The sequence below is a fragment of the Zymoseptoria tritici genome, chromosome 7 (genome assembly GCF_000219625.1).
Source record: "Zymoseptoria tritici IPO323 chromosome 7, whole genome shotgun sequence".
NCBI classification, from domain to species: Eukaryota; Fungi; Ascomycota; class Dothideomycetes; order Mycosphaerellales; family Mycosphaerellaceae; genus Zymoseptoria; species Zymoseptoria tritici.
The window spans coordinates 1,375,423-1,401,270 of NC_018212.1; the positions used below are offsets into that span (position 1 = coordinate 1,375,423).

Sequence of the window (25,848 nt, forward strand, 5' to 3'; positions counted from 1 at the left end):
TAGCCTCCCGTTGGCCTCGTCGAATTCGCTCGGGCGTGAAAGTTTGTCTGTATCTCTTGGAAGGAGGCGCGACTGAGGCGTGGAACGATGCTTCTGGTCGCAAGGACATCTCAAAGCCTAGCTACTGGCCCAACAGAGTCCATGCCAAACACAATCCTTCTGTCCCATATCGCCTTGTCCTTCCAGCTTCGTCCACTCTCGTATGAGTCGTGCAAGATCCATCTCGAAGCGATCTCGTCTGCAATTTCAGCGCCGTCGTGTAGTGCATCCTCTCCAAGCAAGATCGCACAGATCAACCAACCCAGATCTCGTCCGAGCTCCCGTCCTGCGATGGCCAGATCTTCGCGGCCACTCTGCTCGATCGAGGTTCGTAGCCGGGACCAGTTCGGACGGACCGCATCAGCCCAGAGTTGGGCCTTTGCTTGCTTACTCCACTTCTCCAGCACCGTCGATACAACACCGCCGAGAGCATCAAGCACCGCCTTGCCCGCCGACCCTTTCACAATTCGCACAAGATCATCCGCCATGATATTGGTAGTGCCCTCCCAGATGCTCAACACGTTGACGTCCCTGAACAACCGGGCCACGTTCAAGGCCACGTCTTCATTCTCCAGATATCCCACTCCTCCCAGACTCTCCATACACTCTGCCAGCCCGGCGATTGCAGCCTTTGCGGTCATCATCTTCGCCAGCGGAGTGACAAGCCGCAATAGAGACTGCACGGCTTCTCTCGGTGCCAGACATGAGGCTTCACAAGGCGAGTCCTGCCCTGCCGATCCTGCTCCTTGCTCTGATAGTCCCAGCAAAGCCACAGCGTAGAATGTGAGATGTATCATAGCCCGATACTGCACATGCTGCTCCGCCATCGTCCTCACATGCGCAGGCGTATTCATCAGCAACTTCCCTCTCGCCTTGCGAACTCTCGCAAACGCCCGCGCGATACTGAGTCCTCTTCCCCACTGCGACACCGCGCCAACAGCCGTGTGCACCCTCGTGATGTTCAGAATTGTACTGATTTCCCTGGTTCCTTGTCCAGACTTGCCGATTCGCCAGGCTCGCATGTCTTTGAGCACCAGTTCTGCGGTTGGCAGGGCACGAGTACCGAGCTTGTTCTTCAGACGCTGGATGCTGATGCCGTTGAACTCGGATTCGGTAGTGTTTGGGAGGATGCGTCTGGTTGGTGCAAAGAAAGCTGAAATCACGCCTGTTGACTCCCGGGCTAGGAGGACTGTCAGGTTGGCATCGGTTGCGGAGGAGAACCATTTGAAGCCGGAGATTGAGTATGGACCGAGCTGGTCTCCATGTGCGTCGAGGGTTATAGGAGTATTCGCAGGAGCTAGAGTTGCGTGAGTCTCGGTGTTTTGTACATCGCTTCCTCCAGGTCTTTCAGTCATCCATTGGCCGGAGGTCCATGCTTTCTCAACATCGCGGGAGACGAGTCGATCGTAAGCATTCCGGAAGATCTCCTTCTCCGTTTCGCCCAGCTCGGAGTTGCCCTTAGTCAGCTGCAGGAAGAGCAACCTCGCCGCTCCGTCCGTCATGGCACCAGGACATGTCGTGTACGCACAACTCGGTGTCCAGATGTGGACCTTCAGGAATTGATGCACTCGACTGTATTGAGCATGAGTCCGCTCATGACCGCACGCTACCATTCCCTCTGCTTGACCCATCGCTTGAAGATTCTGCCACCCTGCCGATGTTACCAGATCATCGATGCGGCGGCCCCAAGAGTCGTAGCTGCGAATGTACGGAACGTTGCGTTCGGCATCGGCACACCAGTTGAGGACCTTTCTCGACAGCACCAGATTACTGATGTTGTTGAGGTCCGAGGAGATGGCATTCTGAGTTCTCGAAGGGAGGTAGACTGCTATGCGGTCAGCATGAAGATCATCTTCACGGAGAGCGTACGGCCATACATCTGAACACTCTTTTGAGTGCTTCGTCTTCTTCAAAGGCACTGCGCACGACTGGATTCTCCTGGAAGAAGCCTGTTGTGCCGCTTGCCGCAGTGAACGTCCGACTAGCCGATGCCATCGTGTGGCTCAGATGCGGGTGTATATTGCTTCATGATGGAGAGATGTCTGCTTGATTTGTGGAAACAGTGGAAGGCATCGTGCCTCGGACCGTGGAGCGAGTAATCGACGGTGTTGCGTTCTGCTGCGAAACGGCCTAAAGCGGGGATGAGGGGATATGTCACTACGGAGGGCTATACCTTACTGTCGTTAGCTGGAATGCCGAAGTTGATGCTCGGGAAGCTTCGTCGTCTCTGGCAGCACCGTGACATGCCTTCACTGTTTGCAAGTGGCCTCTTCACCCAACGCACTACGACCAAACTACCGGCAGTCGTTTCCACTGCGAGCGCCATTATCTCCTCCTCTTCAAGAACATACACCACATCCGCGCCTCGATTCGTCAACATGGCCAGCCAGGAAGCTCTCAAGAGACCAGCGGACTTCGTTGACTTTCTGAACGCCTCTCCCACCCGTACGACCCTCCGTGGTGGATCAAGTGGCTAGGCGATTCCATTGCTGACTGTGTTGTACAGCTTTCCACGCCGTGCACTCTGCAAAGCTCCGCCTTGAGTATGTGCTTCCAGACCTGAGGTCAAATTCGCATACTGATAGCTGTGTAGGAAGGCTGGCTTCAAGCAGATAAAGGTAATCACAGCTCCGAGCATGCACAAGGACATCAAGGTGCTGACCATAGCATCCCTACGCAGGAACGCGACTCCTGGAACTCGACTCTCCAACCCGGCGGTAAATACTACCTCACTCGCAACACCAGCACGATCGTCGCCTTCGCCATCGGCAGCGCATGGAAGCCAGGCAATCCTGTGGGAATGGTCGGCGCCCATACCGACTCGCCATGTCTACGAATCAAACCGGTCTCGAAGCGATCAGCTGACGGCTTCCTTCAAGTCGGAGTGGAAACATACGGCGGAGGACTATGGCACACCTGGTTCGACCGTGACTTGGGCGTGGCAGGAAGAGTCATGGTGAAGGGAAAGGGAAAGGACAGCTTGGTGGAGCAGAAGCTCGTCCGGATCAGCAAGCCGATCCTCAGGATACCGAATTTGGCGGTGCACTTTGGTGGATCCGAGCCATTTGAGTTCAACAAGGAGAATCAGCTGTTTCCGATCACTGGGCTGGTATCGGCGGAATTGAATAGAACTGGCAAGACGGCGGAGCAGATCAGAACGGAGGAAGGCGAGAAAGAGAAGAATGCCGAGTATGAACCGCTCAAGACGGCCACACAGAGACACCACCCATACCTCATCTCAATGATTGCCAAGGAGGCAGGCGTGCAGCCGGATGATATCCTCGACTTCGAACTGGTGCTCTACGACACTCAGCCATCATGCATTGGAGGCTTGAACGACGAGTTCGTCTTCTCCGCACGTCTGGACAACCTAGGCATGACCTATTGCGCCGTGGAAGGTCTCATCCAATCTGTCGCCTCCACTTCCGCACTCAAGGACGATCCAACAATCCGCCTTATCGCCTGTTTCGACCACGAAGAGATTGGCTCACAATCCGCTCAAGGTGCCGACTCCAACATGCTGCCCGCAGTCATCCGTCGCCTATCCTGCCTTCCTGGATCCTCGACCGATAGCGAAAAGAGCTATGACAAAGTCTCTCATAGCGATGCTGGTGCCGACAACAGCACTGCGTATGAGCAGACTTTGTCCACCAGCTTTCTAATAAGTGCCGATATGGCACACTCCGTGAACCCCAACTATGGCGCCAAGTATGAAAGCGAACACCGCCCTCATATGAACGAAGGAACCGTGATCAAAGTCAATGCCAACGTTCGCTACGCCACCAACGCACCTGGAATCGTTCTTTTGCAAGAATGCGCGAAGCGAGCGAAGCCATCTCATTACCAACTTCCTGGAGCGAAGAGTTCTTCCGCTGGCGTCCCTCTTCAACTCTTCGTGGTGCGGAATGACTCCCGCTGCGGCAGTACGATCGGACCGATGCTCAGCGCTGCACTAGGTGCGAGGACAATTGATGTCGGAAACCCGCAGTTGGCGATGCATTCGATTCGGGAGACGTGCGGAGCGTACGATGCGGAGCATGGCGTGAATTTGTTCGACAGCTTTTTCGAACACTTTGGAGAGTTGGAGGGAAAGATTATGGTTGACTGACTAGATGATGGTGAGAAGGCGAGGTTGTAGGTATGGACGACAGTGAGCGGTCAGTGCTGATCGCGCAGGGGAGTATTGAAGACGCCCTTGACCGGGACATTCGCGATCAGAGCAGGGAGAGGACCAGTACCAGCAGTATACAGATGCTTGGGATCCCGACCATCATTGAAGTTGTCGAACAAGTAGCTCCGTCTCACTGTTGGGTCGTATCCATGCGTCTCGCACTCGCCACCGTCTTGGTTTACCTGACAAGCCTCGCATTTGGACAAGGGGATGTTGGTGCCTGCGCTGACTGACAATGCAAATGCTGTACTGGCTACTACGATATATGTCCTCGAAGACTGCAGGCCCGTCCTTCGCCAGACACATGCTGATTGGATATAGCGCGAACATACTCAGCCGTACCAAGAACGTGCACTTCGAGCTGGAGAATGGAGCTACAAGCAATTGTTACAGGCATTCAGTACGGGCGTTTCACTGCTTCGTCGGTCTCCCTGCTTCACCAGCCACATCAACAACAAGCTTTCCCACCACCCTTCCCGTCTTCTGCTTCTGGTACGCCGCTACGACCTCCTCCATCCCAAAGACCTGGTCAACCACAACCTTGACTTTCTGCTCAGCCACCCATTGGGCCAGCTCCTTCAAGGTTTCGGCCTTCAAGTCCGCTGCGATTACCACAAACTTCCTTCGTCCGCCTCCCAAAACTTTCGGCACCAGCAATGCCCCAGCTGCAAACTTTGCAAACGACAGCGTTGGTCCACTTGCGACCTCGGCAAAGACCGCCTTCGGCGTCGTGTACTTGTGCATTTGGAAGTACAACTCCGGATCGCTGAACACATTGTCCACGACATGATCAAAAGGCTTCTCGGCAGCTTTCAGTTGCGCGAGAAGTGGACCAGTAGTGTAATCGAGCACGTTGTCGGCGCCGAGCGAGCGGCAGAGGGCAACATTGCGGGTTGAGCAGGAGACTGTGACGTGCGCGCCGAGGAGTTTGGCAAGCTGGATGGCGAAGGTGCCTAGGAGAGGTCAGCCTGGACGACGGAAAGTGGTTGGGTTGTCCTTACCGACGCCTCCGCTGCCTCCGTTGATGAATACGCGGCTACCTGAGGTGATGTATGGGATCTGTTCAGGAGAATGGATCAGCCCGTGAACCGGCGACTAGACTTTAGTAGCACGAACGAGAGCATCATGAGCGGTGACCGCGGCAACGGGAATGCCAGCAGCTTCAATCGGCGAGATGCCGGACGGTAGATGGACAATACGCGAGGCGGGAGCAACAATGTACTCCGCGATGGCTCCTCCGGCAAGAGGATTGGTGCTGGCAGCGCCGAACACGAGATCACCAGCTTTGAAGTCTCGTGAATTGGTGGCCGGAGTGAAGATGCGGCCGGCTATATCAAAGCCTGGAGTCGCTGGCTTCTTGACCACGAATCTGCCGATGAAGGCTTCAGTAGGCTTGTAGTCAACCGGGTTGAGACTCACGGCGAGGACCTGGATGAGATGCCCGTCCTTGGTGGCTTTCGGGAGAGGTGCGTCCAAGTGGAGTTTGATATTGTTCTCCAGGCCGCCATCGGTGGATGAGTATCTCCACACACGCATTGTCGCTGGTGGCGATATTGTTTCCGCTTGCATCATGGGAATGGGGTGTTTTCAGGTAAAGTGCTGATGGTGTTGAACTGCTCAACGTGCAGAACGAGTACGCCGAGAAGTCCACCTCATATATTGTCTTTACAAGTATCATGGTCTCTCTCGGGCGAATTCTTGCTCCGCCGTCAGACTAATAATGCCCGAGCTGCAGCCCGAGCGAGATTCGCAGACCGAACCAAACACGATCGAATGTGCGAAGGCCTGCAATGTCAATCCTGAAGGATCGGCCCCGTGCGTCACCATGATCATCTTGAGGTACACGGCAGACACATCAAGCTTTATTCAAGGAGTGCTCCATGCACCACACAATACTTGATTCGAGCCGCGAGACTATGTTCCATGCGAATGCCCGAGGTTCTAGCCGATCTCTTCGCTTATCCCACTCATAGTTCCAGGCAAACCTCGGCGACCTGTCCTCCTCTCAAGACCTCATGTCTACCATTCTTGTCCTCGGAGCGACCAGCGACACTGGTCAGCATTTCCTCTCCCTCGCTCTAGAACAATGCCATCGCATCCGAGCGATCGTTCGTACTCCTTCCAAGATCCCATCGCCTCTTCACAACAACCCCAATGTCAAGATATGGTATACCAGGGGTCCATAAGCGATGGCCCTGTTCCGCACCTCAACGAAGCTGTCCAGGGCTCGGATTGTGTCGTCTCCATGCTCGGCGATACTACTTTGCAAGATGTATTGAACGTCAATGCGGCGTTTGTGAGAGATCAACTTGTGTATATGACCCTGATGTTCCGTAGTCGTCGGCGGAGAGAGACTTTTCTTCAATCGAGATCGTCATCAACAAAAATATGGCTGCTTCACTATTCCCCGGCATGGACAGGAGCTGGCTGTCGTCTTCTCGGCCATAGTTGAAGCTCACCGCCTCTTCGTAAGGCCCAGCACTAAGCAAAATGAAACTGAGACCAAAAAGAGAGCTCCATGAGACTGCTGTTGTTCCGAATCGGGGAATTGAACCCCGCTGTTACCAGTGTTAGCATGCGAGTGTGAAGGCAGTGACACGCGGAGAGTCTTACGCCTCCTCGGTCCACAGGTATTAAGCCTTGAGAGCGAGAAATCCTAGCCCTGTAATTTGTCAGCAGTCACCCCCAAGTGAAGTAGACACTTGTGTCACTTACACTAGACCAATTCGGAGTTCTTTGAAGCGTTGTGATTGGTTGAGAGCAGAAACTCTGCCGTTTATATCCCTGGCCACAAAGCTCGTAGCAGAGGGGTCTCAAATCTGATCGATCTCCAATCCGTCAGCAGCCAAATGAACAGCATCACAACATGCCCAGACATTCAAGCCTGCAGGGTAACTTTTACTTGCACAGCAGGTCGTCCAACAGGGTTGACAGTAGCCGCCGAAGAACATGCCTCCAAAAATGCTCTCGTCCAAATTAGGCAATTCTTGGCGTTTACTCCTTCCGTACAGCGTTAGCTCCCACCTACGTCTACACAAATACGGAAGGTGCGAGGCCCAGCAGTATCAGCCCCCCGACCCAATGCAGTGCCGCCTCGAGAATTGAGTAGCATCAAACAGTGAAAATATCCCGATAGTAATCATGGACTCAAAAAGCATGAATTACCTCCTGTGCCTCCGCCTTGCACCGGCTGAGTCTTCCATCGGCAACGTCCCGTACACCACGACTTGAACGTTGCTCTTGACGTCGGACAGAGATCATGGCTCCCATAAAGCAAGTTCAGTCTCGCATGATATTTGCTCAGAATCGCCGCGCATGAGCTGTCGGGTCTGCGTCGACGTTGAGTCGTGCTTGATGAGAGATACCTTGCATTCTGCTTGGCCTTTGTGGTAAGACAAACCACCGGTGCGAGACTCCAGTGTCCGTACTCATTTCCGGACTTTGAACTTGACCTGCATATCGGTCTGTTTCCAGAACCAGGCTGCGTTCGTTTTCCACTCCGCATTCTTCGATGCCCATTCGATATCGAACTTTTGTACAATCTGAGGAATGAACTTTCCCATCTCCATCACCGATATATTCTTACCAATACAGGTCCTCGCACCATGCCCAAACTGGGAGTCTTGTTAGAGCTTGTTAAAAGTGAAGGCTAGGTGGTAGCTTACTACCAACATGGATCTTTCCATGAGCTTCAGCTGCTCTGGATTGGACTCGAGCCAGCGTTCCGGCCTGAACGATTGAGCGTCCTCGCCGTAGACAGTGGGATCGACCTGCGTTACGGGTGCCATCATTGACACGTTCGTAAGTCCAGCCAATTCAACGCCGCAGATTGTTGCACCTTCAGGCGGGACGAAGCGCTCCAACGGGAAGCCGACGCCAGGATGCAATCGGGTTGCCTCCTTTATCACTGCTTGCCTGAGCATTGTCAGCGTGATCGATGTTGTGCCTGGCCTTCACTCACATGTAGGGCAATTGCAAAGACTCCTCCAATTTGATCGGGTTCGAAATGTTGCCTTGCTGCTCTTGTTGTTCTAACTCTTCCCTCACTTTGGCAGTGACGCGGGGCGTCTTTATGAGGTAATAGAAGCATGCTCGTAGTGATATCGCTGTAGTGTCGCTACCAGCCAGCCTTGAAGAGAAATCAGCCATGGTTGTCGGACGGTGTCGGACGCAAGATGACCGACAAGTTGTTACTCAAGTGATTGAGAATCTCTGCTTTCGCATCTCCTCCTCCGTTCGCCGCGACTAGCTTTTCCTCCCTTTGGCGAAGTTGCGACAAGAAATCCGTCCGACTTGCGTCTTTCACCGAGTTATCGTAGCGGGCGATTTCTTCTTCGGACATCTAATGAACGTCAGAACATCCTGCAAGATACACATCAAAAGCAACTCACCTTCACGAATTTGATCAAAGGATCGTAGCGGCCAAGCAACGGCAACACATGGCGAAGGAGTAACTTGGCCGGTCGGTCGAGCACGGGATAAGAGCCCAACACCTTGACAGTGTCCATGCCTTCATCAAGCTGACCGATCATCTGGTTCACATCTCTCCTTTCCTCCAGAAAGCCAAATCGCCGGTTGAATGTAATCCCAGCGACAACGTCAAAGGCGTACCACTGGAGCCAGATCGCCAGGTCTACTGTTTGACCTTCCAGATCACGCATGGCGTTTGCGAATATCTCGGTGCACTCGTCCACGTACACCTCGTAGTTCTTCATGTTTGTCATTGCGAACAGAGATGCCACAGGAGTTTTGAGAGACTTGTGAATTGCCGGGTCTCTGGCTGTGAACATGCTGTCCATTGGTTTGCCATCGTAGGACGGTACCATGGTCTTGTAGAAGTCGGTCTGTTGACATTCTGTCAGGACTGTCTCAAAATGAATGGCAAGAGAGGGAAGCAGTGATGTGTACCTTCAAGAACTTGCTTCCGAGTCCGTAGATAATCGGGATGGCGGACGGGTCAGAAACAGCCACATGGTTTGGCCCGACTCTCACAAACGGTCCGTACTTCTGGTGCAATTTGCGGTACTCTGCTGGAGCGCTGCCTCCTTTGACCATTGACAGCCGGTACAAGCCCGATACTTTGGCCCAGAATGGCCCAGGCACGTTGCGAAGATCATGCCGAAGCAGTCTCTGGAGCCGTACACCGAGCCATAACAGGGCGAGCGCCACGAACGACAAGGGTAGCAGTTGGGAGGAGATCATTGATGAGGACGACAACCTTGTTACATGCAAGTAGGATGATGTGTTCGACAGCACGGTGACAAAGACCTCTCCAAGTATATGATCTCTCTGCGTGTGGGACGAGACCGACTATCACAACGATCGAGCCACCCTTACCTCAAGTGCCGGCGATCCGGTGTGGGATTGTCTTGATGAGGCTCTCCTTGTGAGAGTTGCCGAACCCTCCGCCTTCAGGGAGCATCCCCAATACGAACCATGGTCAGCACGACTGTGTGGGACACTTCGTGTGGGGCACTTTGTATGGGCAAATCGTCAAGCGGGATTTTGTCCTCGTCAATTGGTATTGCAAGTGGCTTTCAAGATCCAGAACCCGGTCGATGTCACCATGAGGTAATGGATGATAAGATGGTCTTGGGGTGTCCATACAAGTTGTTCGCAACCGTAGATAGGGAGACTATGTAGTTTTGAGCAATGCACAAAGTCCCTGCAAGCACAGATCCAGTTCCTTATCGTTGCGAGCGGTCGCGAAGATGTAAAAGTCTGGCCGCACGACTACGTACTTGGTCCCAGCCCCGAGACGGGAGTCAAAAACGTCGATGCTGTATCCGGTTCTTGCTTGTCTCTTGCTCAGACGCTTGAGCGGAGTCAATGAAGCTTTGCGCACACTTCGCTCTGCGTATGACCCGATACTTTCAGGGCGCTGTTCCGAATTCAAGCTGAGTATAGACGTTGCATCGGGCGAGATGACACCATGAGGTATCCCATGTTTTGCAAGCAAGTCCTTGATTGTGCGGCGTCCGTAGGTCGGAGGGTGGTTGCCTCTGACGAGGACAAGGACCTGCATTGGAGAGGGAGCGGACAAGAACATATCGTCCGAAAGCACCGTGCCCTTTAGCAGTGTGTCCACGTACACCTGGGGAAGCCTCAGCCCGCCGCCGTACTTGGAGAGGAAAAATCCTCCAGCGAGTCCTCGCATGCCTTTGCGTTCGCTGTCTGCCTGCGGATCGTAACTTTCGAAGGCTGGAAACACAAATCTGATGGCCCATTCGACCCAGGACACAATTGTGAACACCAAAGGGTTTGCGTCGTTGCACAAGCTGCCGTTCATCTTAGTTAAAAAGGCCGCGTCCTTGACGCTCTGAGTGCGTTCTTTAGCCCAGGCTTCGAGTATTGTATCGGACGGCAGCTCTATTGTGCCCGCCGCTTTCTCAATCAGAGCAATACGCCATGCCAGCTGATGTGCGTCTCGAATTCCGCTTGCAATTCCCTGACCACCGAACGGTGGGAAGACATGAGCAGCGTCTCCAATCAGCACAGTCTTGCGATGATACCAGCGGTTGACAATCTTGTGTGTAAATGTGAAGGGTCGACAGCGCAGGATCTCGATGCAATCCTGCGGGTATACCGCGGGCCGTTCGAAGGATTTCCCATCACCGCTCTCGGTTCGAGTTATCATAGGAGTCAGATGCTCCCAGAACAACGCTTCAGCATCCATGGTCTCAGCATTCCAATCATCCTGTCGGAACTCGTGGCGCCACATCCTCTCCTCGTATGGCCCGAACCGTCCGGTTGCGGTGGGTTTTCCGGGTGGACTGCAGAAATGCCATCCTTTCGGCCAGAACAGATCGTAGACCTCTTGTGGTGTGAGACCCAGTTTCCACGCTGGAAAGTCGGGATGGGTGTCTGGTGTCGGCAGTCTGATCTTCAAGTTTGCGGCGACCCACGTTCCTTCATAACGATAACCCGTGTTGATCTGTCGTATGTCTGCCACCTTTTCCAAGAACGTCTTGCGAACGACACCTCTCTTACCATCTGCTCCAATCAACCACGTTGTCCGTAAAGTCTTCGAGGCGCCATCAGATGGCTGGTAATTGATCACAACTCCGTCGTCTTCCTGTTGAAGGGTCTGCACTGCGCAGCCTGTCCGTAGTTCGCAGAGCTCACTGGCCGCTATTTGATCACGCAGGGCCTTTTCTGCAGATTGAGTCAACGCCTGAAATCCACAAACGGACCATGCATTTGTTCGTAAGCCATATTCGACGTACCCAATGCTGGCTGAATCTGCAGTACACCAGTCGGAACTGCCTGTTGCAGACTATCTCGTTGCACATCCAAAGCGTGAAAAGGTTTGTTGACGATGCTCGTGGTGTGGAAGTTGACCGCTTGGAGTTCTATGCTGGAAGTCAGGAATACCATGATTGAAGTCAAGACTGCATACATACCATGGCCAATCTTTGACATGCTGGGACCCAGTCCAAGGGCATACAAAATGCGAACAGCATCAGCAGCAAGATAGACACCGCGAGGATCTTCGACGATGTCTTGTTCCTTTTCTAAAATGATGTTCTAGGACGGACAGTCAGCAATCCTGAGGGCGCCGAACGTCGAATTATTGCGAACGAACTAACCGCAACACCTTGCTGTGCCAGCGAGAGTCCAGCAACGAGACCGGCAGGCCCAGCACCAACTATGACCACACGTGCTTGCTCCATGTCTGCTTGAATTGAGGCCTAAGCCTTTGCTTCTGGTCAGCTGCCATGATGTATAGTTGTGCGGACTGAGGGCTATCATTGTGCCCCACCATGCCCCGTTTCGCTGAGATGTGGGACTCATGACAGTACATGGAGGAGACCTTGACGGTTCTGGGAGGTCATGATCGGCGAGACGAAGAGAGCTACCTGACCGCCTGTTTAGCTAAACCTTGGGCGGTAGCCACACGATTAGCCAGCAGATCTTGCGAGCTTACCTACACGTTTGGTCAGCATGTTTTGCCAACTTACCCGTACGGCTATCTAGCATGCCTGGCCGACTGATCTGTACGCCTGATTAGCATGTCTTCCCCTCGACCCGCACGCCTATTCACCACATCCTCCAAGCTTACCACCACAAGTCCAATCCTGATACTCCTCTCACTCATTATGCTCCACACGAAGATGGACGAGATACTGCAGCAGCTGAGACTACCATTCGATTCACACTAAATTAACAAAAGCGTCCCATCATCGCCGAAGTCTTTGGGAAGTTCGGGACCCCAGACTGACAACGGTCCAACCACGTCTCGCTTTGTCACCGTATTTTGGTTCACGAGGTCGCCGTCTGCGTAATGCTCGATCTTGAAACCGCTTGGGTCTTGCCAATAGTCAAAGATCTGGCTGCCGAGAACATGACGACCGACTCCCCAGACGCTTTTCCATCCCTTCTTCGCAAGCCAGTGGTGTCCAATCAATTGCGTGTCAAGATCCTCCACCTCATAGGAGGAATGGTGCAGATACGTCTTGGTGACTTCCGGCGGAGAGCGCTGCATGAAGAAGATGTGGTGATCGGAGTACTCCTTGCCCAGGTCGAGATGCATGAATGTCATAACATCTATGTTCGGAAAGTCCCAGTGATGAAGAATGTCCGAGGGTACGAAGTTGAAGTTGTCCGTGTACCATTTTAGCTCCTCGTCGAACTTGCGATGGACGTAGCCAAAGTGTCCAAGCTTATGAATGAGTGCCGCGCCCTCGTGGAATCTGAGAAAGTTACCTAATTGTGGCGTGAGTGCGCATTCGAATTCTATGCCATGGGTCAAGTCCTTACCTTTGCGGGGCTTCTGGAAAGCAGTATTCGTCGGTCCAACTTCCTCATGAGTCGCACTTGGAGCGTGAGTGCCATCGATATCCCGCATCTTCTGCCCGAAGATGACATGGAAGAAAGTGTCGTCCGCACGATCGAAAGTGACGATTTCGCCGCCTCCAGGGGCATCTGCCAAAGATCCAAGTTGAGCGCCTGGGAGAGCCTTGGCCTTGTCGAAGTCCTCCTTCGATCGCGCGACAAAGGCAGGACCTCTGAAGTGTGGCTTGCCATCCGCGGACTGAGACGCAACGTAGATGTAGGGATCCTTGCCGTAGCCACGGAAATAGATCTTTCCCTTCTCCTTCCTTTCGACGACAAATCCAAAGTCTTCTGCGAATGCTTCGAATTGGTCCAGATCGGGATGCTCGAAGTAGGCATGGCCAAGACTCGCGAGTTGGACCTTGTCGGGATTGTTTGCAATCGGTGGGATGCGCATCGCGACGCCTTCTCGAATCTTGAGAGGAAGCTTGCTGACGACGTTGAGAACAAATGACAGAGCAAGTTCGTTTACTCCCATGCCTGGTGTACGTGTTTCGGTGCAGAAATGAGGCTTACATCTTGACCCCGAACTGGACTGGTAGCTCGCACATATGCTGACCACAGTCGTGCGGGACATTTAATAACGCGCCCCTCACGAAGCCCTGGGCCCGCTCGGGCCTGGATTCCCGCATTCGAAAGCATGGATCTACCTCCTGGTTGAACCGGCGGGGCTGTGGGCAGTCATGACTCTGTGGAGGTAGACGTAACCCTGCGGGTCGGCTCTCGGATTATCACATGCTCTGCATCGGCCAGAATAGAACATAATGAAGTCAGGCCAATCGCTCGAGGCACCGAGCACGGCAGACTAAGTCATGCCTCCTGGTCCCCGGGGCATGCTCCGAGACGCAGATGCGATACATTCAATTCTCAGCTGATGGCCCCGGAGTATGAAATCGCTCTGTCGAGATGGAGCCTGGTCAATGGATGATCTTCAGGCCCTTGGTATCGAGCACTTCCGGCAAAGCATGGCGCCGGCTTTTTGGTAGACAATTTTTGCGTGCGAAGCTCGTCTCTGTTCTCCATGAACATTCTCTTCCAGCAATACTCGCATGACGCGGGACAAAAATATCGAGGCAAAGAACAAGATGGTCGTTGTATTGTTGCAGGGCCCTGCTGACCTCACAGCGCTAATCTCTCGGCTCACAGCGCTAAACTTCGGCTCACATGCTAAAAGCGGAACTCACATGCCGAAAGCGGAACTGTAAGCCGAGCTCTGCGGGGTAGCTGGAAAATCGATCCCTTAAGGTTATCGATGAGGTTAGGCGCTAGGATTTACTGCGAATATATCAAACTAGTGCGTATTCTATAGCATGCTAAGACTACTAGCGCGGATTCGAGAAGTTCGCTCTTACCTTCTTCTACCGTTCCTTCCACTTTCTTACTATCTACCTTACTACCTACCCCTGTAGGTAGTTAATAGGTATATTATCCCTAACATTACGATTAACCTTATAGGAATACTAACATCTTAATAGCATTATTAAGAATCGAGAGTTTTAAGGACCCTATTACCTTACCCGCGACCTTACCCGCGACCTTACCGCTTACCTTACCGCTTACCTTACCGATCCGAATTCCTACATAAAACAAGATAGCGAAAGAGAGACCGTTGTCTTAAACTTTAGCTTTAACGGAACAGGTAAGGATATATAGGATATTATACATAAGGTTATCGCTAACCTTATACAGAAATACTATAAGAAGATAGTTAAGGCATATAACAATAGATTAGAGTTTAGAGGCAAGAGTTTTAAGCTAGTATACTATTATCTATAACCTTAGCGCTAAGCTTATAGCTAACCTTCTAGGTAGGATAAACATTAGTATATAATCGTGCCGAAGGGTTAGGTAATTTGTCTAATGCCGAAGAAGTAGAAGTATATAAGAGACTAATATTAGCTATAAGGTTAGCGCTAACATTATTAGGTACACTAAGGAGGCGTTCTTATCTACCTTAAGGGACGCGAAAAACCCTATACTACCGGTTCCGCTATACGTAGTAGAAATAAGTAGGGAATATTATTCTACTTAATATTATCCCTAACATTACTACTAACCTTATTACAGTTAGACTAGAGGAGGATTCTAGCTCGGACGATAAGGATAGATTTAAGTCGATTCTCCCGTATAAGTTAACGGGCTAGGACAAGGCGAGACTATGCAACGTAAGCTTATTAATTACCTTATCCGTAACATTACCGCTAACCTTACCCTCTTAGGATCGCTCTACATCCTTTATTAACCTTAAGCAGCACGTAAGGGGAGTAGTAAGAAATTAATTTCACTTAATGTTATACCTAATATTATAGCTAACCTTATTACTAGCATCGAATCCGAGTTTCTAGTTAAGGCGAAGGTAGAGATAGAGAGTATAAGAAGGGTAGAGATCGTAGCTACTCGTCTAAGGTTATCGCTAAGACTAAGGGTAACATTATCTATAACCTTACCGCCGACTATTTCCTAACCTTATCGCCTAGCCTAATACCGCTAGATCTTCGAAGCTATAGAGAAGGCTAGCGGCAAGCCTAGTAATCTTGTTAGCATAGTGTATAACACCTAATCCTACGCCTAACATTATCGCTAACCTTATTACAGCCCTACTACTCCGAAGAAACGCGGCCGGGAGGAAGATATTAATAAAACGCCGGTTATCCTAATGGGAGAGCAGACTATCGGGTAGTATGTTATCTATAAGCTTATAGGTAATCTTATAGCTAACATTATTGCAGAGCTAAAAACCCCTTTAGACATCCGAGAACTAGTAGCAAATTAGCGCGCACGCTAGCGGAAATTGTAGGATCTAAGTACATTATACCTAACACTACGGATGATATTATAGCTAACCTTATAACAGGCCTAGATTCCCTATGTATAAGGGCAATATTAAGTCGAAGAAGAAGAGGGGTAACAAGGGAGGAGAGGTTATTTATAGGAAGGGAGACGTAAGTTTATTACTAACATTACTAGTAATCTTATTACTAACCTTATTAAAGGTAAAATACTCCGAGGCTATAGCGCACTACAAGACTATCTAGAATAAGGCCTTCCCGTACGCGATCTGTAAGGATCTTAGGAATAGTAAAGTTATCTATGTTATCCTCCGTAATATTATCGCTAACCTTATTATAGCCGAATGCTTCGAAATTAAGGAGTACCTAGGCTAGGACTTGTTCTTAGATAGTCCGAAGCTAAGGGACCAGATTAATTAGGGTGTCTAATAAGGTTAAGCATAACCTTACGAATAACCTTATAAGCGAGCGTATAGCGTAGGAGGAGTCTGCAGTTTTATTATACCCCGGCACGCAGCGCCCGAATCTAATTATACGATAAGATCGTCTATAACCTTACTCCTAATATTAAGTAATTAACTTATCTCTATCTTTATCTTCGAAGGTTAGTTTATAATAAATATGGATCCGTAGTATTAGCGATAATGTTAGCTATAGGGTCGCGAATAACATTATGTTGTCCTTCTTCTTATAATCGCTCGACATATATAACTAATAGCTCTTAGACCGCGATATATACTAGAATAGCGTTTATATATATGCTCTATACGCGTTAATTATCTATATCTATTTTATATATATAGATAATAGTTATTAAACTATGCTCGTAGCCTAATATATACTAGAATAGTGTTTATATATATACTACTATATGCGGGTTAACCTAGTATATCTATCTTATAGACGAGAGATACTTATTAAGCTAGCTCGTAGCCTATTATATATTAGGGTCGCGTGTATACATATAGTTATATACGCGTTAGTCTAGTATATCTATCTCGTAGACGATAAATAGTCTTAAAACTAAGCGTATAGCCTAACATATTATATATACTAGGATAGCGTTTATATATAACGGTATATAGTCCCTAAACTACGCTCGTAGCCTAATATATACTAGGATAGTGCTTATATATATACTATATACGCGTTAATCTAGTATATCTATCTCGTAGACGTTAAATAATGCTTAAACTACGCTTATAGCCTAATCTATTATTATATATACTAGAGTAGCGTTTATATACTATACAGCTATTAATATACTAGATATATCGCTCGACACATATAATAAATAGCTCTTATACTACAATATTAACTAGAATAGCGTTTTTATCCCTAATAACCCTAACCCTATCGGTCGACATAGGAAAGGGGAACCGGACTAAGGAGTCTAACATCGCGGGTAATCTTAACGATAATGTTATCTATGTTGCTATAGATAACATTATAGACGCAGTAGTCCTAGATCTGGCCTTCCTTCTAGAAGTACCCGAATCCACGATTTATTTACCGCATTACGTATACGCTTATAAGCTAGCATGTTGTCCCTATATTCGGTGTCTATAGAAGTGCTAGAGACCTAATGTTAGCTATAGTAACATCCGTAATATTACCGGTAACAACATACCTTAGTTAGGGAGGATTAGGGCCGATAGAGGTAGGAGTCTGCCTTATAGAAGCCGAAGGAATCGATGCTAATGTCCAACTAGACTGTAGTGTCGACTATAGTGTCCGTAATAAGCTCGCGCTCGATGCTTTCCCTCGTCTACGACCCCGCGAACGACCCCGTCTACGGCCCTCTTTATAGACTCGCGAACTGTTTTAAACATTCTCTAACTACCTTATAGCTACATTATTAGGATTAGGGTGTAGGGGGTTATCTATATTATTACCGCTGTTATTATCGCTAATATTATCTAGATGTCTAACTTTAGGGTTGTCTCTTCGTCGTTGCGCCCGCGTACGTTGTTGTTCTGTACGGTCGTCCGTATTATCGCTGCTGTCGTTATCGTCGTTATTACTACCGTTCCTCCGTGCGGCGTCTCGAAGGCGACGACGTTCGGCCTACTCTTGTTCCTACTTCTTTTCGCGTTTTAACGCTAGCTATGTTAGCGATGTTGTTACCCTTAACATTAGCAATAACCTTACTAAGACGTCGTAGGTTTTTCTCTACCCGCTTCTGTGCCGAGGGATCCTTTTGGTACGTCTATTGTCTATACTTAGCTCGCCCTCCCTATTAGCTAACAGCCCGAGCATTAATTAACTTCCTATTCTTATAAGTAAGGACGAGGTTATATCCTAGGAAGGAGTTAGTGTAAGATTACGCATGTTATTACCGCTAACATTAGGTATAACGTTACCTTTCCCTAAGGACTAGCCTACCTACCCCGATTGCTTATTAGAGTTCGTATTAGGGCGTTCGCTAAGCTATACCTCCCTCGGAAGGTCGGCGACGAGGAACACCTGTACGTAGTGCCGGCTACGAACCTGCGACGATACCGTCGTTGCAGAGCCAAGTTTCCTCCGGAGGATTGGAGAGGCCGTTAATCCCTCTTCCCTTATAATAACAACAATACAACCTAGAGGTACGCCTCCTATCGAAATACAAGCTATAACAGAACAACGGCACGATTCGAACGAATAGCCCTCTACGCTACGAACGAGAAGAAGAAGAAGAAGAAGCAGTCTACTCTGCCCTATACGCGCACCTCCTCGAAATCCGAACCGAAATCGCATGTCCCTTCTCTAGAGACTTCGTCGCCCTCGAAGGAAGCATATATGCACTTTAAAGAGCTAGAACTCGGTGGAATCTACAACTCTGCGATTAACCTACGTAGCTATATGCGTTTGGAAGCGGTATATAGTTCTACAAAGGCATATTAAGGATAAGAGGGGGCAGCGAGTTAGACAGCTGCTTTTGCACTGCTTTTGCACTACATTCTGCACTGCTTTTGCACTACATTCTGCACTGCTTTTGCACTGCATTCTACGCTCCTTTTTTCGAATTTGCAGCGTGCGTGCGAAGCGGAAGGATCCGCTGAAAATTCTGCAAAAAGCTTGGCGCGAAAATTCTGTAGCCCCGGCTGCAGACAACGACAGCGCGAAAATTCTGCAGCCCCGGCTGCAGACAACGACACTCGTTTGATTTCCTTTGTCTTGCGCTGTTTTGAAGTCCTTTAGCAGATTCTACTTGCAGGTCCTGCCTTAGGCACGGGGTTTCCCCTAAGGTTAAAGAATACCAAAAGAATTTGATTGTAAATAGATCTACTGCCTTGTTCGCAAGGCCGTCCTACATAGTCTTAGACTCCAAAAGGACGTAAATGGAACAAACAAACAAAAAACAAACAACAAAACCTCCCTCGGAATACGGGTAAAGTGGCTAGAGATACTATACGCAACGTACTTATTGTCCTTATTCTGTGCCTAATTTACGACTTTAGGATCCGGGTGTGCTACTTAATGTTAGCTACGAGGTTATCGGTAAGGACATTAGTAACGTTACCTACCCCGCAAAGTATGTACTAATCCCTAATACTCTTCCTATGTTACTACTGTCGTAAGTAACTTTATCTAGCTAACAGCTTCCCGAAGGGCTAGGTTCTTGCCGAACTTCTCGTCGATATTGCGAAAGAAGTAAACACGGCATATTATAAGAACATCTCGTAGATGTTCTCGCTAGTCTCCAGCGAGGTTTTAACTAGGGAGTTTAATATCCTCGAGGTATTAACTAAGTCCTACTATTATGTTAGGACGGTACTAAAGGATAAGCTTACGGCTAAGGTTATAGATAGGATTATAGAAAGGATTATTAGCGAGGGTATCCTTAACATTACGTACCTAAATGTTGCTCTCCGGACTAGTCGCTCTTAACATACGCAAAGCCCCGGCCGTAGATATGCCGCTAATAAATCCGCTCCTTACTAAGGACCCGGGCAAGTACATCGAAGACACGATAGAATAGCCGTCGCTAGAATTAGTCCCTACGGAAGTTTCTATATACGCGACAAAGAGGGAAAACTAGAAAAGAATTAGTAACCTTACGAGTGACATTATTACCGAGGTTATGCATAAGGCTATAGGTTATCTTACTATAGTTGCTTTCGCCTTCGCATATAAAGAGCACCTCGTTATCTTAGGTAATGCGATGTTCGAGACGTTTAAACGTTATGTCGATCTCGAAAGCGGTTAAACTAGCCTAGATCTAAGCTTAATCGTCGAATATGTATATAACGATCTATTGCTCGAGGTTATCGCTATACTAGATGTCGCGGAGGTATTACTAAGGTCACCCGTAAGCTAGGCGATAAGGTTATGCATAATATTACGGTTAATCTTACCTTATCGGCTAGCTTTTCCTACTCTGCTATCTAAACCTAGTATAGGGTTTGCACCGACCGGCTACCCGGCTATATAAGGACCTTTATCTTACAGATTATGCTGCCTACGATATTATTGCAGTTTAAAGCATTATAAACATCCTCTAGTGTTTCGACATTGTATAACTTAATCTACGCCTTTACGAGAGGGTTAACTCTAAATTTGTCTAATAATGTTAGCTATAATGCTACACATAATCTCGCCGATAATGCTATACTTGTTGTTAAGGTTAGGTCCCTTGTCCTAAGTAAAACGTTCTAGATCTTATTCCGGATCTGCGTAGGCAGCTTATTCGGGCTATTTAAAGGATAGTTATATATCCCTTCCGCAACGAGAATTATCGTTAGAGTTCTGTTAAAGTCGAGTAGCACTAGCTATATAAATTTTGCTTAACATAGCACTCGTTGTTAAACAAATTAGCTAACACCGGTAGGATAATACTTTCCTATAATCTTATTAGGGAGGTCGCTACTAAGGTCGGCGGTGTTGTTATAAGTAACGCTATTAGTAATAACAGCGATGTTCTTATACATAATATAATCGATAACCTAGTTAATAAGCTTACCGTATATAAATCTCCGGCACTAGTTGCCCTTATAGGTATAGCACTCGTCTACCGGTAGTGCAACGGTATAAGGATTATTAAAGAGCTCGTCGAATCGATTAAGACTAAAGTGACCGTTCGGCGCAAACTACTTATGTATATGCAGAGGTGCCGTATAGTAGTCGTAGTAGATATACTAGATAGAAGCGCTAAAGTAGTTAAGAACGTTCTATAATAACATCTAGGTGCTTAGCTATAACATTAGCCGGGATAGTATAGATAATCTTACCGGTATTGTATCCTATCGGAAAATTATCGTATAGGTCGCTAGATAAGGCGTACATGTACGGGAGTTTTAAAAACGGTTGTAAATCGTAGTAAATTTAATATTAGTACGTACGCGGTTATCTATAGCCTTATATACGGTAGCACCCTGTCGGTTACGGATAGCTCGGTACTACATCTACTCTTGCTCGTCTACATTCGAGTAGAATTAATTAATAACCTCTAGCACGATATGCTCGTAGTGTTTAATACTACTACACTGTTTTATAAGTCGAAGGATACGAGCGTTTCTAAGGAAAGGGCTTGTCGACATATGCGGACCTTTAATCCGCTTGTTCGCATATTAGATCTAGCAATATTAGCGATAGCATTAACTATAAGGTTACCCCTAACCCTATCGCTAAGCTTATCGATAATGTCTATACCGCGCCCTAGATCTCCTTTAGGATAATCTTGTCTATAGCTAGTCGGATGTCCGGGATTACTCGTATATCGATAATATAGCCGATGCTATATAGTACAGTTCTTAGATATTCGGGAATTAGAACGTAATGTTTAATCTTAAAGGCACGTATACGTTCGGAGAGGTAGTATAGGATTCGACGTCCCTATTTATCGAAATTAGCTATAATATCGCGCGTAACCTTATAGATAATGTCTAGAGTAACATTAGCTATAACATTAAGTTATATTTGCGACCCCTTCTACCTACCTACCGAAGTCTTATAATGCCGCGGCTTGTTGTTGCTCGATAACCTAATAGGCCGTAGGGTTCTGTAGGTTTCGAGAGACAAGAAATAGATTATAAGGACGCTATGCCGCTATATTGCAATGTAGGTAATAGAATGTGCGATGTCGGTAATAATGTTAATATAACAGTAAGGGGGAGGATCTCGGGAAGCTCGGCTTACAGTGAAAATTTTTGCATCCAAGTACGGATGTTACCCGCGTTTAGCGCGGATTTACCGAGATTTTAGCGCTGTGAGGTCAGCTACACCCACGTATTGTTGTGTGTGGACGTTTGCAGAAAGGAAAAGGTGGCCACACAGCCTTGGCACATCCGTACGCCGGACTCGGCTCCGAAGACCGCCATCTTTCATGTCGATTGGAACACCTGCTTCTTTCATCTAACCATCATTCACGACACTATAGATCAATACATGGCCAACTCGGCAGAAGGTCCGACAGAGCACGGCAAGCGATTCTCAACTTCTCCCTCCGCCCATCCGCTGCGGTCACAAACAGATGTGGACAGACGCAAGCAGTAGCACACTCAAGAGACTCTTCCCGCGGCCACGAGAGATTTATCAGTGGACGAATTGCTCCTCATCGCCGTGCTCGAAGAAGGTCAAGCTTGAAGTACGATCGCCAGATCCGTTGCTAGAGATTCATCGTCAGTGGACCTGGTACTTATACAGCCAGATACAACGTTCATGGAACCACTCACTGACAGCCAACTCGGCAAGACAGACACAATCAGAAACATGACCCAAGCACCACCGCCATCCCAGAACTCATGCGGCGGGTTTGCGCGTGTGACTTGATTGGCCACGCGCCTCGCGTATGTGGCAGCAGGCATGCCAGTCTTGTTGCCTTGCGCTTTGAGCGTCTCGATGTGGTCCTTGATTGGCAAGTATCTTGAGTCGCTTGGGGCGTGCAGGCCGTTTCGGAGTATGTTCGATTGGACGTAGCCTGTGACTACCTCAACGACACGGACTCCGAAAGGCTCAAGTTCCTGCATGGTCGAGTTAGCGATGTGGTCAAGGTCCAGGACGCTGTTGATCTGGCACACTCACCAAGCGAAGTGTCTTGCTGTACTGACTCAGAGCAGCTTTTGTTGCGTTGTAGGGGCCTTGCCATATCGCAGGTACAGCTCGAGTAACGCTGCCGATCTGGACGATGACTCCTTTCGCCGCGATGAGAAGCGGCGCAAATTCCCGGACCATGCTCATCACCGCAACAACATTCACGTTGAACAGTTCCTGGACCTTGGCTGTGTCAATATCGGTGCCGGTGGATGCATAATGTATTCCTGCGTTGTTGACCAGGTAATGCAGATGTCCTCCCGTAATCTGCTCGACTTGCTTCTTCAGCGCCAGGATACTTTCGGATTCTTGCACATCCACATCCATGGGAACAATGTTCTTGTGCAGCTCTGCGAGCTCTTTCAGCGCGCTTGGTTGCCGTGCGGTTGCGATGGTTCGAACCCCCCGGCTGGCGAACTCGAGCGCCAACGCACGACCTATGCCGCTTCCACATCCGGTGATGAGGGCAAATTGACTCATGTTAATGTTGGGTTCATGTAGCCAGTAGCGGATCTGGTTGCTTTTGAGGCTGGCGTTGCAATGGCACAGATTCCTGGGTCGGAAATGTTCAAAACCTCGAGGTTGCCGCACTGCACTCCAAAAGCAAGTCAGCTGTTTAGTAGCCTGGGAATCGGCAACGCATCGCCTCTGAATGATAGTCGGCGAATCGTACCCAGCTGTGGTTGCCGGTCTGGGCGGGCCTTCGTGTGCGGTTTGCCCCACAGCGGGACGTCTTTATGCTGGGAAAAGCGAACTGCGGGGCGGCTTCATGCCTGGGAAAGCGACCCAGACAAGAACCTATTACCGTATTCCCTCAGTTTCGTGCTGTTAATCCATCGATCATGGCAGATTTCAATGCGCTTTTCAAATTCGCTGCAAAGGAGGACCACGAGGCCTACTTTGCGCCTACGACATATCAGAAGGATTGCACACAGCTCGTGGGCACTTCCGTCACTGCTTACACCTCAATCGACGACTTGCGGTCCAAGACACGCGGAACGAAGCGTACTGTTGTCAAGGTCAGCCATGGTGATGCAGAAGGTGGACTCGTCGGCTGACATCTTGTGTGCAGCTACTTGCGCCATTACCTTCGACAAGGGTGCCGATCTACTGCGTCGGCCTCAACTACAGATCGCACGCAAAGGAAGCCAAGGTAGTAGCATCCGCAGTGCAATACGTCTTCTCCAGACTGATCATGTCCCACATCAAAGCTCAACGTCACGAAATATCCACCGCTTTGGACCAAACCCGCAACGTCTCTGGCAGATCCAGGGGAGGATATTCCGCTCGACGAATTCTGCGCCACAAGTCTTCCTGACTTCGAAGGCGAGTTGGTGAGTCTACGTTTGTATTGGGATCACGTTCCTCGAGCATAGTTGAATGTCCTGTCTCCTTAGGTGTTCGTAACATCAAAAGATGCCAAAAACGTTTCGGTCTCGGACGCCGACTCATACATTCTCGGATACACCATCGGCAACGACCTCTCTTGCCGATTCTTCCAACTGCCCAACAACTCTGGAGGCCAATTTTTCTACGCAAAGGTACGTTATGAGGTACACGGGAGCTGCGGTGCCGTCGGAAAATGTCTTGGGCCATCCCAGGTCTTCCGTCGCGGGCTTCGCCTGAGCATAGCTGACATTTGATCCTATTTCGTTCTAGGCTTTCGATAAGTTTGCTCCCATTGGACCAATACTCTTGAGTACGGAGCAATACAACGCAACCGCAGCTGGCCGACGACTCTTCACTCGAGTCAATGGCAAGGTGGTCCAGGATGTCGAGATTGCTCAGGACATGATTTTCAGTCCCGCTCAAGTCCTCAGCCACATGAGTAGAGGTGAGCACAAATCCTGTGCCTGATCGTAGGAGCGAAAAATTCTGATCTTGCAAAATAGGCACAACCATCCCAGCCGGCACCGCAGTTATGACAGGTACAGCTGCCGGAGTGGGAGCTTTCCAAAGTCCCAAGTCATTCCTTCAGGATGGAGACGTTGTTGAAGTCGAGATCGAGTCGTTGGGCGTTCTTTCGAATACGATTCGCTTTGAAAAGTGAGTTTCATCTGCTGCCTGGACAACATGTATGTCTCCAAGTGCACTCTATACGATTGAGATGATGGCTGACGGACCCATGGATCAGTATGGCATGGTGGCGACGCTGCTATATCGTTGTCCAAAATCTAGCGCTTCGGCTGTTCACATAGAAGAGGTTCGACAACACTTCGAATGGTAATCGGAGATTTGATTCGATCTGCTGTTTCTCAAAGCATATAGCCTGGTCCGCCGTGTGCTACCCTCTATGGACGCCACGACATGCTGGCTTGTCAAACTGCTGCTGGATTAGCTGTACGAGACCACGTTTACCTGTCATTTTGTTCCGTCCTGCCAGGCATTCAACTTTGTTCAACTCGTTCCATGGCTTCTGAATGCCGCTGTCCGCGATCGCGTGCAAACCTCGCAGAAGCCCTGAAGCGGGGCGGACGTGGGAGTGGGGCGGCGGTCTTATTTTAGTTGAAGCTCTCTTGATTTGACGACATCGACCTGAAATATTGATTAAAGGTAGTCCCGCACTGGTCCCACCCACTTCCTCCCACACCTGACTCGCCCCAACCTCTCTCTTCACTCATGATCTTACCGCCCCGCGCCCGGCGGCCATTGCACGATGCCCAAGACATATCGGAGTTGTGAATACTGTGGAGTAGAGTACGCAAAGAAAGAACACTACGAGCGTCATGTACGTACGCATACACGTGAGAAACCGTTCGATTGTGCGCGGTGCTCATCCAAGTTCTCACGCAACGACACTCTTCAGCGGCACATCCGCAAGTGCCATCCCCATGAAGACAGTGGCGATATCGCGACTCCGAGTGCAACCGATACAAGTCTGCCCGGAGGCCCACATTCGCAGGGCCTTTTGCCCTCTCCGGGGGAGACCGACGAGCTGAGCAATCCGTTCTACGACAACGATCATGGTCTAGCTGTGCCGTCTTCATTGAACGATTTTGA

General features: G+C 49.4%; 9 protein-coding genes across 9 annotated transcripts; 3 read left to right on the forward strand and 6 right to left on the reverse strand.

Moving 5' to 3' along the window:
* Positions 1 to 110: 110 nt before the first annotated feature.
* On the reverse strand, positions 111 to 2,034 carry MYCGRDRAFT_74103 (uncharacterized protein; the record flags this gene model as incomplete). The annotated part of the gene is made up of 2 exons (XM_003851059.1): positions 111 to 1,864; positions 1,917 to 2,034. 2 exons carry the CDS (start codon positions 2,032 to 2,034, stop codon positions 111 to 113), a joined length of 1,872 nt encoding a protein of 623 aa, XP_003851107.1.
* Positions 2,035 to 2,286: 252 nt separating this feature from the next.
* Positions 2,287 to 4,327, forward strand: MYCGRDRAFT_60951 (uncharacterized protein; the record flags this gene model as incomplete). The annotated part of the gene is made up of 4 exons (XM_003850691.1): positions 2,287 to 2,484; positions 2,546 to 2,582; positions 2,633 to 2,657; positions 2,720 to 4,327. 4 exons carry the CDS (start codon positions 2,418 to 2,420, stop codon positions 4,145 to 4,147), a joined length of 1,557 nt encoding a protein of 518 aa, XP_003850739.1.
* A 294-nt stretch (positions 4,328 to 4,621) lies between these two features.
* On the reverse strand, positions 4,622 to 5,871 carry MYCGRDRAFT_74109 (uncharacterized protein; the record flags this gene model as incomplete). Its single annotated transcript, XM_003851058.1, has 3 exons — positions 4,622 to 5,163; positions 5,212 to 5,269; positions 5,327 to 5,871. The coding sequence occupies 3 exons, from the start codon at positions 5,780 to 5,782 to the stop codon at positions 4,622 to 4,624; spliced, it is 1,056 nt and encodes a 351-aa protein (XP_003851106.1).
* A 1,767-nt stretch (positions 5,872 to 7,638) lies between these two features.
* Positions 7,639 to 9,265, reverse strand: CYP-16 (putative P450 monooxygenase; the record flags this gene model as incomplete). The annotated part of the gene is made up of 6 exons (XM_003851057.1): positions 7,639 to 7,824; positions 7,876 to 8,125; positions 8,172 to 8,339; positions 8,395 to 8,552; positions 8,602 to 9,054; positions 9,119 to 9,265. 6 exons carry the CDS (start codon positions 9,263 to 9,265, stop codon positions 7,639 to 7,641), a joined length of 1,362 nt encoding a protein of 453 aa, XP_003851105.1.
* Positions 9,266 to 9,869: 604 nt separating this feature from the next.
* MYCGRDRAFT_24349 (uncharacterized protein) lies at positions 9,870 to 11,186 on the reverse strand (the record flags this gene model as incomplete). The annotated part of the gene is made up of 1 exon (XM_003851056.1): positions 9,870 to 11,186. A coding segment is annotated over one exon (1,317 nt), but the record flags the coding sequence as incomplete, so codon positions are not given.
* A 1,182-nt stretch (positions 11,187 to 12,368) lies between these two features.
* On the reverse strand, positions 12,369 to 13,523 carry MYCGRDRAFT_74111 (uncharacterized protein; the record flags this gene model as incomplete). Its single annotated transcript, XM_003851055.1, has 2 exons — positions 12,369 to 12,916; positions 12,971 to 13,523. The coding sequence occupies 2 exons, from the start codon at positions 13,521 to 13,523 to the stop codon at positions 12,369 to 12,371; spliced, it is 1,101 nt and encodes a 366-aa protein (XP_003851103.1).
* Positions 13,524 to 22,369: 8,846 nt separating this feature from the next.
* Positions 22,370 to 23,328, reverse strand: MYCGRDRAFT_94547 (uncharacterized protein; the record flags this gene model as incomplete). Its single annotated transcript, XM_003851054.1, has 3 exons — positions 22,370 to 22,423; positions 22,491 to 22,778; positions 22,840 to 23,328. 3 exons carry the CDS (start codon positions 23,326 to 23,328, stop codon positions 22,370 to 22,372), a joined length of 831 nt encoding a protein of 276 aa, XP_003851102.1.
* Positions 23,329 to 23,690: 362 nt separating this feature from the next.
* MYCGRDRAFT_74113 (uncharacterized protein) lies at positions 23,691 to 24,898 on the forward strand (the record flags this gene model as incomplete). The annotated part of the gene is made up of 6 exons (XM_003850692.1): positions 23,691 to 23,867; positions 23,921 to 24,001; positions 24,060 to 24,182; positions 24,246 to 24,389; positions 24,508 to 24,682; positions 24,741 to 24,898. The coding sequence occupies 6 exons, from the start codon at positions 23,691 to 23,693 to the stop codon at positions 24,896 to 24,898; spliced, it is 858 nt and encodes a 285-aa protein (XP_003850740.1).
* A 627-nt stretch (positions 24,899 to 25,525) lies between these two features.
* On the forward strand, positions 25,526 to 25,675 carry MYCGRDRAFT_29733 (uncharacterized protein; the record flags this gene model as incomplete). The annotated part of the gene is made up of 1 exon (XM_003850693.1): positions 25,526 to 25,675. A coding segment is annotated over one exon (150 nt), but the record flags the coding sequence as incomplete, so codon positions are not given.
* Between the last annotated feature and the right edge of the window lie 173 nt (positions 25,676 to 25,848).